Source organism: Spodoptera frugiperda, chromosome 24 (assembly GCF_023101765.2).
Source record: "Spodoptera frugiperda isolate SF20-4 chromosome 24, AGI-APGP_CSIRO_Sfru_2.0, whole genome shotgun sequence".
Lineage (NCBI taxonomy): Eukaryota > Metazoa > Arthropoda > Insecta > Lepidoptera > Noctuidae > Spodoptera > Spodoptera frugiperda.
Genome location: NC_064235.1, coordinates 3,253,643 through 3,266,655, shown reverse-complemented (window position 1 = coordinate 3,266,655; position 13,013 = coordinate 3,253,643). Strand labels below are relative to the sequence as shown.

General features: G+C 42.6%; 1 protein-coding gene and 1 long non-coding RNA gene across 2 annotated transcripts in view; one reads left to right on the top strand and one right to left on the bottom strand.

The window, feature by feature from the left end:
* Nucleotides 1-356: 356 nt before the first annotated feature.
* LOC118279020 (uncharacterized) lies at nt 357-11,963 on the bottom strand. Its single transcript, XM_050703676.1, has 8 exons — nt 11,868-11,963; nt 6,146-6,330; nt 4,916-5,058; nt 4,153-4,298; nt 3,622-3,740; nt 2,814-2,948; nt 1,531-1,695; nt 357-1,159 (listed from the first exon to the last, which is right to left on the bottom strand). The coding sequence occupies exons 1-8, from the start codon at nt 11,941-11,943 to the stop codon at nt 908-910; spliced, it is 1,221 nt and encodes a 406-aa protein (XP_050559633.1). The 5' UTR covers nt 11,944-11,963; the 3' UTR covers nt 357-907.
* Nucleotides 1,838-13,013, top strand: part of LOC126912270 (uncharacterized) — a 58,733-nt gene continuing 47,557 nt past the window's right edge. The window contains exon 1 of the long non-coding RNA XR_007706888.1: nt 1,838-2,306. This is a non-coding gene — a long non-coding RNA (uncharacterized LOC126912270). The remainder of the gene's footprint in view (nt 2,307-13,013) is intronic.

Below are 13,013 nucleotides of genomic sequence, written 5' to 3'. Positions count from 1 at the left end.
GTTCGAAAACCGAAAAAAAAAACAATACTTCGCCCGACCCGGGAATCGAACCCGAGACCCCTTGCCCGGCAGTCCCACTTGCAACCATTCGGCCAACGAGGCAGTCAATAAAATAATAAACATAAATAATTGATAAAATAAAAGTATTCACGGCGCAAAAAGGCCAGTACTCAGGTAAAATGCCGTGACCGGAGTGCGATAGCTAATGCCAATGAACTTAATGTAGAGAGTCGCCGCGTCTGCGCACGCTGCTCATGATGAAGAGTCCTTCTGTGACTCGAAACTAGTAGAGCTTTTCTCCAATAATGTACGTGAGTAAACCGTGATTTTTAGTTAAGAAATAAAACTTATTTGAAGAAATAAAATTATTATTTTATTAACACTAACAAATAACATTATTTATAAAATATAATATAGAGCTAATGATTTAGTACTAGGAATACAATTAATACTGCATATTCTGCATGGTTAGCGCATTAAGGTAAGCGTCCACAGGCCCGCATCGTACGCATCGCACGCAATCCATATGACGTCATCAATACGCATCGCATGTAGGCATTGCCGATGATGCGGTCCGTACGATGCTGATCAGTGGACGCAGTTGTACGAGTTTCTATACAAGACTTCTATTAAACTTAACACGTCTCACGACAGTTATTTTAATATACCTCTTTAGGGAACAGAGAAGTTCCCTAAGAAAAGGAGGATCCTCCGACCAGGCGAGGTGATCGTGCCTGGCGGGCTTTCTGCCCAACTGTTGTTCGTTGGGATTTTCTATGTTCCATGTTTATTTGCATGTAAACTTCACATGTGCTATGAAGAATTTATGACGTCATCCGTTGATTTGCTTGTCGATAGTCTATGTGCGACTTCTGTCATCTGTCACTTGTCAGAGTGTCGCCACACCTCAATAAAATCTCCCCCGAACATCGAGTTTCGGTAAATAATCGACTTTCCTAGCGAATTGATCATAGTCACAGCAAAAACTAAAGGTCCCATCGTTAGATCGCCATCGCAACCATTTGAAATTATTGTAATAATCATCTTTGTCACACGTGTTGTCGCAAAACACTAAATCGTTTACCATAGTGTCGTTATAAAAGGATGAGTTTATGGTTATAAACACTGACGCCCTCTGCTGTGTCGGGTCGTAGACTAGCTGTAAAAAAAGAAGTTAGGGTAAATATATACCATCAAAAACATCCTGTCTACCTGCCTCGTTGGTCGAGTGGTCGCAAGAGCGACTGCCGGACAAGGGGTCTCGGGTTCGATTCCCGGATCGATCAAAGTAATACTGGGCTTTTTTCGGTTTTTCGAAAATTTCTCAGTAGTAGAAAGGATGCTGGAATTGTGCCCAGTATATGGCAATAGGCTCACCACCTATTACATGGGACTTACAACATAAATTGTGATAAGTGGGTGTACTTATCACAAATTTATGTTGTTGTAAGTCCTACGTAATATAGTCGAACCCCTTGTCCGGCAGTCGCAATTGCAACCACTCGGCCAACGAGGCAGTTACAAACTTACCTTATAAAAATACATAGGAACAGGAACATCGAAGTTGTTATTCAGGTCTGCGTGTAGGAAAATCTCCTTCATCCGACCTCCTTTATCAGACAACGTCATCATTCCATGGTTCCCAGTATACACCAACACTGGAGTATCTAACTCATGGACACGGCGCCTTAAAGCCTGGAAAGATTAATAAATATTATTAGAACTTATGACGGCATATTTACCATGTTTATTCACTTCGATGAGTTTCCGATATTTCGGCACTGTTGCAAGCGCCATGATCACGGATGAACTGGATAATGATGATGTAAGATTCTAATAATAGTGTTAGTGACCATGTCAGTTTAAAAACTTATAAGATTAATAAAGTTTAAGTGTGGGAGAGCCATGCTTCGGCACTGCAGGGCCGGCTTGACCGGAGTGATACCACGGCTGAGCAGAAAACCGACGTGAAACAACGCTTGCGTTGTGTGAGTGAGGTTACCTAAGACCGAATTCATCATTCCCAATCTTCCCAATCTTCCCAATTCCCCCAACAACATTTAAGTTCCTAACCCCCAAATGCCTGGCTCTGGTGTTTCGGATGTCTATGGGCGGCGGCGATTGCTGACCAGGTGACAGGTGATCCGTCAGCTCGTTTACCGCAGTAGAGATTGTCCAGTCAACTGATGGTAGCGAGGTTCACTGTCCAGTGACACACGTACGCTGGTATCGTCATGAGCTAATGTCGACATGTAAACAGTGACTCGTGTAGTGTAGAGATTGTCCCGTCAACTGATGGTAGCGAGGTTCACTGTCCAGTGACACACGTACGCTGGTATCGTCATGAGCTAATGTCGACATGTAAACAGTGACTTTTTTATGGAATAGGAGGCAAACGAGTCACCTGATGGTAAGCGATCAACGCCGCCCATGGACACCCGCAACACCAGAGGAGTCACAGGTGCGTTGTCGGCCTTTTTTAAAAAGGAATATGCTCTTTTCTTTTCTTTTTTTTTCTTTTCGACGACATCGTCAGAGTGGCGGGGAGCCAGTGAATGCAGGTGGCGGCTTGTCGTTCTACGTGAAGGACTAAGGGGGAGGCCTTTGTTCAGTAGTGGACGTCTCTCGGCTGATGATGATGATGATGATGATGATGCTCTTTTCTTGAAGGTTTGAAGGTCGTATCGGTTCGGAAATACCGCCGACGACAGCTCATTCCACAGTTTTACTGTGCGAGGCAGAAAGTTGTGCGAGAAGCGCACAGTTGTGGCTTGCCAACCGACTCGTGTAGTGTAGAGATTGTCAGCACTTACTTCCTCTAATGCCGCCCAGTCTCCGGCGTTGCCTCTCATCCACTGAGGAGCAGTGTTGACGTAGTGGAAGGTAGCTCTGATGAGGGCACTGGTGGCGTAATCCGCATTGGCAGCGAGATGACCTCTTGAGAGGAACTGCAATGAGGTAAATAGAGTTTTTTTTTTTAAACACGTTGCCCCACACTAGGATTGTCTCCTGTGTCGTGGGTGCGTTTACAAACATACAAGTTCACATACACAGAGTTTAAGACGACTGCCTCGTTGGTCGAGTGGTCGCAAGGACGACTGCCGAACAAGGGGTTTCGGGTTCGATTCCCGGGTCGAGCAAAGTATTACTGGGCTTTTTTCGGTTTTTCGAAAATTTCCCAGTAGTAGCACGGAGTCTGGAATTGTGTCTAGTATATGGCAATAGGCTCACCCCCTATTACATGGGACTTACAACATCAATTGTGAAATGTGGGTGTACATTGGCATTATGTGCCATAATGTGCACCTCTGCCTACCCCTTCGGGGATTAAAGGCGTGACGTTATAAAAAAAGTCTATCTATCTTTTGAAGACAGTACCATCAAAGTTTTGACTGCACGGTTAGCGCGGTGGCTGGCCAACTGGCTGCCGTGCAACGTGTAGCCGGTTCGATTCCCGCACGGAGCAACTCTTCGTGTGATCCACAATTTGTTGTTTCGGGTCTGGGTGTGATGTGTATGTGAAATTGTATGTTTGTAAATGCACCCACGACACAGGAGAAAATGCTAATATGGGGCAATGCTTTTGAAGACAGTACCATCAAAGTTTAAGTGATTACTTACCTGTATTTTACTCAAGTAACGGTCTCCCATCTTCGGCCCCAGTATTGCGTCGAGAGTCTTCACTTGGCTATTCATTTTGTATACTTCGTTCATTCGGATCTTTCCAAACAGGGTTCCCTCTGTAAAATGTGGAAATAAGGGTGTTACCACATCTATCGATCGATAGTCCATCGATGGCATCGATCGACATCGGTCGACATTAATCGATTGGTGTGGTAGCTTTAATTGATCGACGGATACCGGTCGACTCGATCGACGGCTATTGATCGATTGCCGGTCGATGGCATATCGGTCGACATAGATTGATTATATACCAGCCGGAAACTATCGATCGGCATCGACCATCATTGACAGATAGTATCTATCGGCTATCGATCGATTGGTGTAGTAGAAACTATCGATCGACGTCGACTAATCGACGTTTCGGGTGTCCATAGGCGGCGGCGATTGCTTGCCATCAGGTGATCCGCCTGCTCGTTTACCGGCTTATACCATAAAAAATACTTAGATACCTAGAGCATTACACATTACCAGTAAACTGTGGCCTCTTCAATCCGTTTTGCCGAAACACACTGTTGGGAGTGATCCGATGTTGGACGTAATGTGTCCGCACCAGGTTCTTGTCGAAACATGCTTCGTATATCGGATGGAAGGTGCTTTTCACTTGGTAACCGACCCTGGAACATTTATTTAGTTTATTTAGGGATTTTATATCACCTTCGCGAGCTTGAAAGGCTTCGCTTCAAGCTTCGCTAAGCAGTGGATTTTTTGCCAGAATTTGTGTTTCCTGATGGGTGTCTTCAAGGCCCCAATGAACAGGTTGCTTATGGGCAGACGTGCTCCATCATAGGCCGCATCATCACTTACCACCAGGTGAGATAGCGGCCAAACTTCGATCAAACATAAAAATATTTTCAGTGGGAATTTCAAAACAAAAATTCTTTAAAAAACAGAAATCTCCTTCAATTTTGTTTACCGCCTCTGTTCTTTGTAAGTCAAGTAATCAGTGCCGGTGTAAGGGCCACTGATACCCCGGGCGAAAATATTGTGGCTCCCACTTGATGAAAGCAATATCAAGTGTGAGTTTTTTGCGGATCCCATCGGCGGCGACCCCCCGCCCATCACGCCCCCCCCTAACGCCGGCACTGCAAGTAATATTTCTATCTGAAAAATACAATACTACTAAAACCGCATTAAAAACAGTTCGGCAGACCAAATAATTGCGCACAAACAATACAGATCAAACTGAGAACATCCTTTTTTTAAGTCGGTTAAAAACAACCGTAAAACTCACTGGTACATCTGCGCCCGTCCATTGTAACACGTCTCTTTCTTCTCCTGGGTGGTGAACCAGGGATGGGAGTTACAGCGGATGTCTTTGAAGCTGAGGATCCGACGGTCCACCCGGAACGTGTTGTTTACAATGCAATGGGCCTCCTGAAACATAATAAAGTCAAAGTCAAAGTCAAAATTATTTATTTCAAATAGACCAGGAAGGCACTTTTGAACGTCAAAGCAAATATAATAATATTAATAACGTCTGTCTGTCGGTCAGTCCTCTAGTTCACATACACATGACACCCAGACCCGAAGCAACAATCTAGTTGCTCTATTTGCTCGTTCCAAAGTGTAGATTCCTATGGAGAAGAACGAGCAAGAAACTCCATATAGGTTATATTTTAGGTTATTACCAATGTAATATAATTATGAGATAATGTTATAAGTGTGGGAGAGCCATGCTTCGCACGAATGGGCCGGCTCGACCGGAGTGATATCACGGCCGAGCAGAAAACCGACGTGAAACAACGCTGGCGTTGTGTTTCGTTGTGTGAGTGAGGTTACCGGAGGTTTCCTTACTATCCCTACCCTACTTTCCTATACTACCATTTCATATACTACTCGAGCTGCGCATCTTCCTCGTACAGCTACATAGCGTAGTATCAGTGAAAACGGTCACATAGGTACACAGCTTACCGATTACATACATATTCGTAGCATAGCTACGAGTACATAACACTACACAGTTTCTCTAGTGGAAAAGCACCATAACTCCAAGACATTTTTTTTAACCTTTGTTCCATACTGGGATTTTCTCCTGTATCGTGGGTGCGTTTACAAACATACAAGTTCACATACACATGACACCTAGACTCGAAACAACAATTTGTGGAACACACAAAGAGTTGCTCCGTGCGGGAATCGAACCCGCTACACGTTGCGTGGCAGCAGGTTGCCCAGCTATCGCGCCAACCGTGCAGGCGAAATTCTCTAGGAGTGTTGGCGATACAGAATCGTATCTAATGTACTAGAGCCTCATTGAAAACCAAGGAGGCCCACTTCCGGAGCTGCGGACTACCTAGCGGGTTTACCGGGGCTCCGGCTCAACAGGCAAGAGTAGGAACGGGGTGGTTTTTAGTCAGTAAGAGTCTGACACTCCCTCTCGCTTCGCCCAAGGCGGGAGAAGTCATTGGACGATTTTCCCCCTCAAAAAAAAACGAGGCCCACTGGAAAAAAGGTATCTTACCAGGGTCTCATAGCTAGTTGTTTGGTTAGCAAGCACAATCTTCCTCTTCGGACAGGAGATCAGAACTGTATCAGATCTGCTGAAGGTGATGTCGCCTTTCTTCGTGTTGGTTTCCAGAAACTGCCCATTCCGTATGAACACTGGGCCGATATTGTTGAAATCTTTATTCAAAGATAGTATGCATTCTGTAAAAAAAAATATTAAGGCGTTGTAACGTCTCTGGTTACAAATTTTAGGGTTGTCGGGCGAATCGGGAATTGGGAAGATTGGGAAGGGGAGTAATTGGGCTTCTGTTAACCTCAGTCACACTACGAAACACAACGCAAGCGTTGTTTCACGTCGGTGTACTGTGAGGCCGTGGTATCACTCCGGTCGAGCCGGCCCGAAGCATGGCTCTCCCACACTTGAATCGTGACAGAATTTGTCAAATCAACCCAGTCATTTTAGCAAACAAATACCTTTTTTTCTTTTTTTTTTTATTAAACGTTGCCCCACATTAGGATTTTCTCCTGTGACGTGGGTGCGTTTACAAACATACAAGTTCACATGCACATGACACCCAGACCCGAAACAACAATTTGTGGATCACACAAAGAGTTGCTTCGTGCGGGAATCGAACCCGCTACTCGTTGCGCGGCAGCCAGATGCCCAGCCACCGCACCAACCGTGCAGTCGGTGCAGCATACCAACCAAATCTTTGTAATATTAGGTAAATGAATGCTAATTAGCATAATTAGGCAAACACTAGGTAATTAGTCCAAATATTTATGTTAAGTTAATGTTAATCTTTTTTCTGTTTTTTTTTTAAACGTTGTCCCACATTAGGATTTTCTCCTGTGACGTGGGTGCGTTTACAAACATACAAGTTCACATGCACATGACACCCAGACCCGAAACAACAATTTGTGGATCACACAAAGAGTTGCTTCGTGCGGGAATCGAACCCGCTACTCGTTGCGCGGCAGCCAGTTGCCCAGCCACCGCACCAACCGTGCAGTCGGTGCAGCATACCAACCAAATCTTTGTAATATTAGGTAAATGAATGCTAATTAGCATAATTAGGCAAACACTAGGTAATTAGTCCAAATATTTATGTTAAGTTAATGTTAATCTATTGGTGCTTCGTGATAAATATTTTAAACTGTGTCAGTTAAAATTTTAAGTGCAACTATATACGGTCTCCTTGAATAGTGCTTAGCTATTATCATGCCTGCTTCGTTGGCCGAGTGGTCACAAGAGCGACTGCCGGACAAGGGGTATCGGGTTCGATTCCCGTGACGGGCAAAGTATAATATGGGCCTTTTTCAGTTTTTCGAAAAATTCTCTGTAATAGAACGGAGTCTGGAATTGTGCCCAGTATATGGCAATAGGCTCACTCCCTATTACATGGGACTTATAACACAAATGGTGAAAAGTGGGTGTACATTGTATAGCGGCATTACGTGCCGTAAACGCCCATATTCCAGTAGTGGACTGTACCCTTAGTACGAGTTTGCTTTACGTTAAAAGTAATCGAAACGAGAGCGCGTTCGGCGCTCTGATTGGCCGGCTCGAATAAACTAACCAATCAAAGCGCGACCGCGCTCTCGTTTCGATTACTTTAAACATAAAGCTAACTCATACTAAGGGTATTTTTAAAATGCATAATGCTGTGTTTTAGCAGTCACTGCCACACTCAGAGACATTTAATGATTATTTAAACTATTCCTTAGTAACGATTTTGTATCGAAAACAATTGCTAAGGACTGGGTTAAGTAACCATTAAATGACTCTGAGTGTGGCAGTTATTAAACTAATAATGACCTCGCCCGCTGCACTATCCGTGATTTCACACCGTGTCCATGGCAAGGTTGAAATATTTTTAATTATTTCTTACATAAATAACTACACCTTATTATTTTAGACATGTAAGTACTATACTTAAACCTGTAACTATGCTTATTATTATAATCAGTAGTAGTACCTATCTACAGTGGGTAGAGGTAATTGTTTCTTGCACTATTTGCATTGGTTTTACCCAGACGTATCTATGTAATTTGAAATAGTGCAAAGTGTATACCTACCAATAATTACAACTGTTTACTAACTACAAAACACAGTTTACTCACGTAAATTAACGGAGAAAAGCTCTACTAGTTTCGAGATAATGTGTAGGCTGCGCGACGTCGCCGCGTCTGCGCACGCTGCTCATGATGAAGAGTTCTTCTTTTTAACACATTCAGTGCCACCAACTCGCACGGAGAATGCACATAAATTTTATTCCAGCGCCGTAGACTCGCCTAGCGAGTTCAAGGTTTTTGCTATTTTTTTACAAAATGTATGTGTATTTTCTGCTTAAAATAATACTGAAGAATAATATACCCTAATCTAGAGAACATAGACGGTGCGACTCTACGGTTCTGGAATTAAATTTACGTGGACTCTCTGGGCGTGTTGGTGACACTGAATGTGTTAAGAGCTTTTCTCCATTAATGTACATGAGTAAACTGTAATTTTAATTAATCTAGTATGTCTTACGATAATAGTTATAAAAATTACAACTGTGTCGTTCAATGCGGGTTGGCGATTTCAAACTTCTAATTAGAAATTATAAAACCAGGTTTCCTCACGATATTTTCCTTCACCGTTTGTCAGGCGTGTCTAAATAATCTTAGAACTCGGAAAAGGTTACATTAGTACTTGCCGTTGATAGGTTTCGAACCCGCACTCTCATTCATGAAAAGCAAACGTCTTAAACCTTTGGCCTACCACGACATTTTAAAAATGTACATATGTACTATTCTAAGCGTTAGAATTATGGAAAATCCTAACATACTAAACATACAATTTCCAAATTCATAACGACGTTGAGTCAGAGCAAACAAAACATTGTACGTCATACATTGTCATAATTAAATGCGTCTGCGTTTATGTATGAAGTATAATAAATAATATTTAATACCTAACACATATTTGTGTAATTAATTATGTCAGCAATCCATCAAGGATATCAGGATTCTGTGCACAAATCTCTATTCTATACTTCTATACTAAATAATACTAATCTATACTAATATTATAAAGCTGAAGAGTTTGTTTGTTTGTTTGTTTGAACGCGCTAATCTCAGGAACTACTGGTCCGATTTGAATAATTCTTTATGTGTTGGATAGCGCATTTATCGAGGAAGGTTATAGGCTATAAATCATCACGCTACGATCAATAGGAACCGAGCAGAGCGGGTGAAACCGCGCGGAAGTAGCTAGTATATAATAAAGTTAGTCTCGCTGAAACTCGAGAACGGCTGGACCAATTTGGCTACAAACAATTTATTATTTTACTATCCAAAACATCTGGGTGCTTCTTTAAGGGGGGAGAATCATGACTCCAATGACTTCTCCCACCTTGGGCGAGGCGAGAGGGAGTGTCAGACTCTTACTGACTAAAAACCACCCCGTCTCTACTCCTGCTTTTCGAGTCGGAGTCCCGGTAAGCTTTTACGTAGTCCACAGCTTCGATTCGGGCATCGCCCTACTGGGCCCCATCAGTGGTGGTCTGATGGCTCTTATGCCCGGTTTACATTATTCCAGTCCAGCGATCCAGTCCAGTACTGGATTGCTTACTGGAAAAATGTAAACCGGCACTGGAATGAACTGAATCCAGTAAGTGTTCCAGTCCAGTAACTGGATTCGCGGTCTACTTTTCGGTCCAGTGCGATCAATCCAGTGCAACTGGAATAATGTAGACGGCCAATCCAGTGCCATTCCAGTGCTGACGAAGTACACACGTGTTGGTTGTTTTTGCGGACTTAAAAAGGATTTAACAATGGTGAAGAAGTTATCTGAAGACGAAACTATAAAGTTTGTCTCTATATACAGAGATAATTTTTGAAATAGTTGGTTTTGGCAATTGAAACATACGACTGAGGCTTCTGTAACTAAGTATCTCCAGTAGTTAAAAAAGAAAGAGTGACTTCTAATTTTATTTTTGCGGGTATAGCATCTCTGAACAACGTATTCTTACGCTGGATATTAATAGAAACTAATGATAACAGTTCTTCAAAGTTTTCTGCTGTCATTCTCAGTGCCAGTCTATATTCATTGGGATCTTCTACCTTCAGTTGTTGCAAAAGCATTACTGACCCTCCTTTTTGATCTCTTTCGCTGATCCAATTTCTCACCCAAATCCGTTCCTTTTTTTTTAGTTCCTTATCAACCTCATTAATAACTTCTTGTAGCAAGAGTGATTGAGCACGTTGAAAACATTTTCGAAACTGATCTCTTCTTGAAATCATTGTCACTGTAGTGTTCACACTTCAACGGCTTCTAAATAACTGGAATAATGTAGACGTAACAGATCTGGACTGGGATAATGTAAACCGGGCATTATGCCCGGTTTACATTATCCCAGTCCAGCGATCCAGTCCAGTACTGGATTGCTTACTGGACTGGATCTGTTACGTCTACATTATTCCAGTTATTTAGAAGCCGTTGAAGTGTGCTCACCACCTATATTGTCCTTCTGCTGTATATAGAGACAAACTTTATAGTTTCGTCTTCAGATAACTTCTTCACCATTGTTAAATCCTTTTTCTTCGCAAAAAAGTCCGCAAAAACAACCAACACGTGTGTACTTCGTCAGCACTGGAATGGCACTGGATTGGCCGTCTACATTATTCCAGTTGCACTGGATTGATCGCACTGGACCGAAAAGTAGACCGCGAATCCAGTTACTGGACTGGATCGCTGGACTGGAATAATGTAAACCGGGCATTAGAGGCGCGCGCAGTACGCGACGCGCCGCACGCACGGGTCTGGTTCTGGTCGGGCTACCCTTACTCACCATTACATGGGACTTATAACACAAATGGTGAAAAGTGGGTGTACATTGTACAGTCTGTCAACTGCGTTATCTCAAATAATCGATTTTGTTTGTTTAATCTATACTTGGTATTGTTTGCTACACAAAAACCGACCTTATTGCAATAACAATATGGTAGATTTACCTAATGTTAGATTTGTGTTAAGGATTTTCCTTTGTTTATTTTTTAATTGTGTATAAAGTAAGGTCATAATATTTTTACAAAGGACGAGGCAGCGGTGAATCCATTTAAACCTAGTTTTGACATTCAGTTTTTAACGGAATATTAAAAGAAGGTACATATTTTGCAACCCTGCCCCAGGAACGAACCGGAGCTGCGGACTACCTAGCGGGTTTACCGGGGCTCCGGCTTGAAAAGCAGGAGTAGGAACGGGGTGGTTTTTAGTCAGTAAGAGTCTGACACTCCCTCTTGCCTCACCCAGGGCGGGAGAAGTCATTGGATGATTTCCCCCTCCTTAAAAAATCCCAGGAACGAGAAGTTGTTGATTATTCAAGGAATGTTTATTCATAAATGCAACAAATCACAAACAAATGCAAAACAAAAAACAAAACAATACAAGAATAGCAACCACTCTACAAAAAAAAAATAAACAAAAAAGAAACTTCCTACGTCATAAATATTCGCGCCAAATTTTGACACATGACATTTGTAGCGTCTAATTAAATGTTCACTATTTATGTCCCTATGTCCCTTTGTATGCTTAAATCTTTAAAACTACGCAACAGATTTTGATGCGGTTTTTTTAATAGATAGAGTGATTCGAGAGGAAGGTTTATATGTATAATACATGCATAATATATCACCATTGCACCCATGCGAAGTTGGGGCGGGTCGCTAGTTATTTTTATAAAATGTTCACTCACCGGATTCGCATGTTGATAACAAATTGATTATTATAAGAGCTATAGCGCCGACCACGCGTCTGTATTCGCCAGACATTTTAACTCGACTGGCCGTAATGACTGTGATAATGATTGGAAATTGAGAATAAGAGCGCGCGCACACTTGTAGATTGGAGAGTCGATCGGCTTTAGCGACTAATCGCGTTTGATATTAGCTAATCGTAATTTAAGCTTTGAGTTTGCCTGGTGATGATGGTAAGTAGGTGTGAGTTTGCTTTACGTTTAAAGTTATCGAAACGAGAGCGCGTTCGGCGCTCTGATTTTTTTATGAACCACGCCGGTAATCGAGCAGACGTATTACCTGATGGTAAGCAATTGCCGCCGCTCATGGACACGAAACAACGTGTTTCACATCGGTTTTCTGTGAGGCTGATTGGTTTATTCGAGCGCACCAATCAGAATCAATCAATCAATACTAAGGGTACAAAGCTGTATTATCCCTAAGGCATACTAGGCAAGCCTAGGCCTAGGGCGCTAGGTTATAGAGGGGTGCTACGGCGGTACCAAAAAAGAAGTTAGGCGGGAGGCTTAGGCAAGCATTTGCCTAAGATGCTCTGTAGGTTCAATCCGCCTCAGAGTCCAACAGTAGGTAGTCTGTCTCTGTCATGAGCAACTCATTATATAGTGGTTGATAAGATTAGTGTAGACCTACACCCCATTTTTTAACACATTCAGTTCACCGACTCGCCCGGAGAGTCCATGTAAATTTTATTCCAGTGCCGTAGACTCGCCCAGCGAGTTCAATGTTTTTGCTATTTTTTCCAAAATGCATGGTGTATTTTCTGCTTAAAATAATACTGAAGACTAAAGATACCCTAATCTAAAGATTTGCATAGAGGGTGCGACTCTACGATTCTGGAATTAAATTTACGTGGGCTCTCTGGGCGTGTGGGTGGCACTGAATGTGTGGAAAATGATCCACTGATTTTCCCGCCTTGGGCGAAGCGAGAGGGAGAGTCAGACTCTTACTGACTAAAAACCACCCCGTTCCTACTCCTGCTTTTCGAGCCGGAGCCCCGGTAAACCCGCAAGGCTGTCCGCAGATGTACAGTACCTATAAGGTGAACATTAAGTACTTATTATCATGAATGTGTTAAAACAACCAAC

Coding starts and splice junctions, on each gene's coding strand:
- LOC118279020 (XM_050703676.1), bottom strand. CDS start 11,943: ATGTCTGGCGAATACAGACGCGTGGTCGGCGCTATAGCTCTTATAATA. Junction 3,741..4,152: donor GAAGAGGCCACAGTTTACTG/GTAATGTGTAAT, acceptor CACATTTTACAG/AGGGAACCCTGTTTGGAAAG. Junction 1,160..1,530: donor TTCCTATGTATTTTTATAAG/GTAAGTTTGTAA, acceptor CTTTTTTTACAG/CTAGTCTACGACCCGACACA.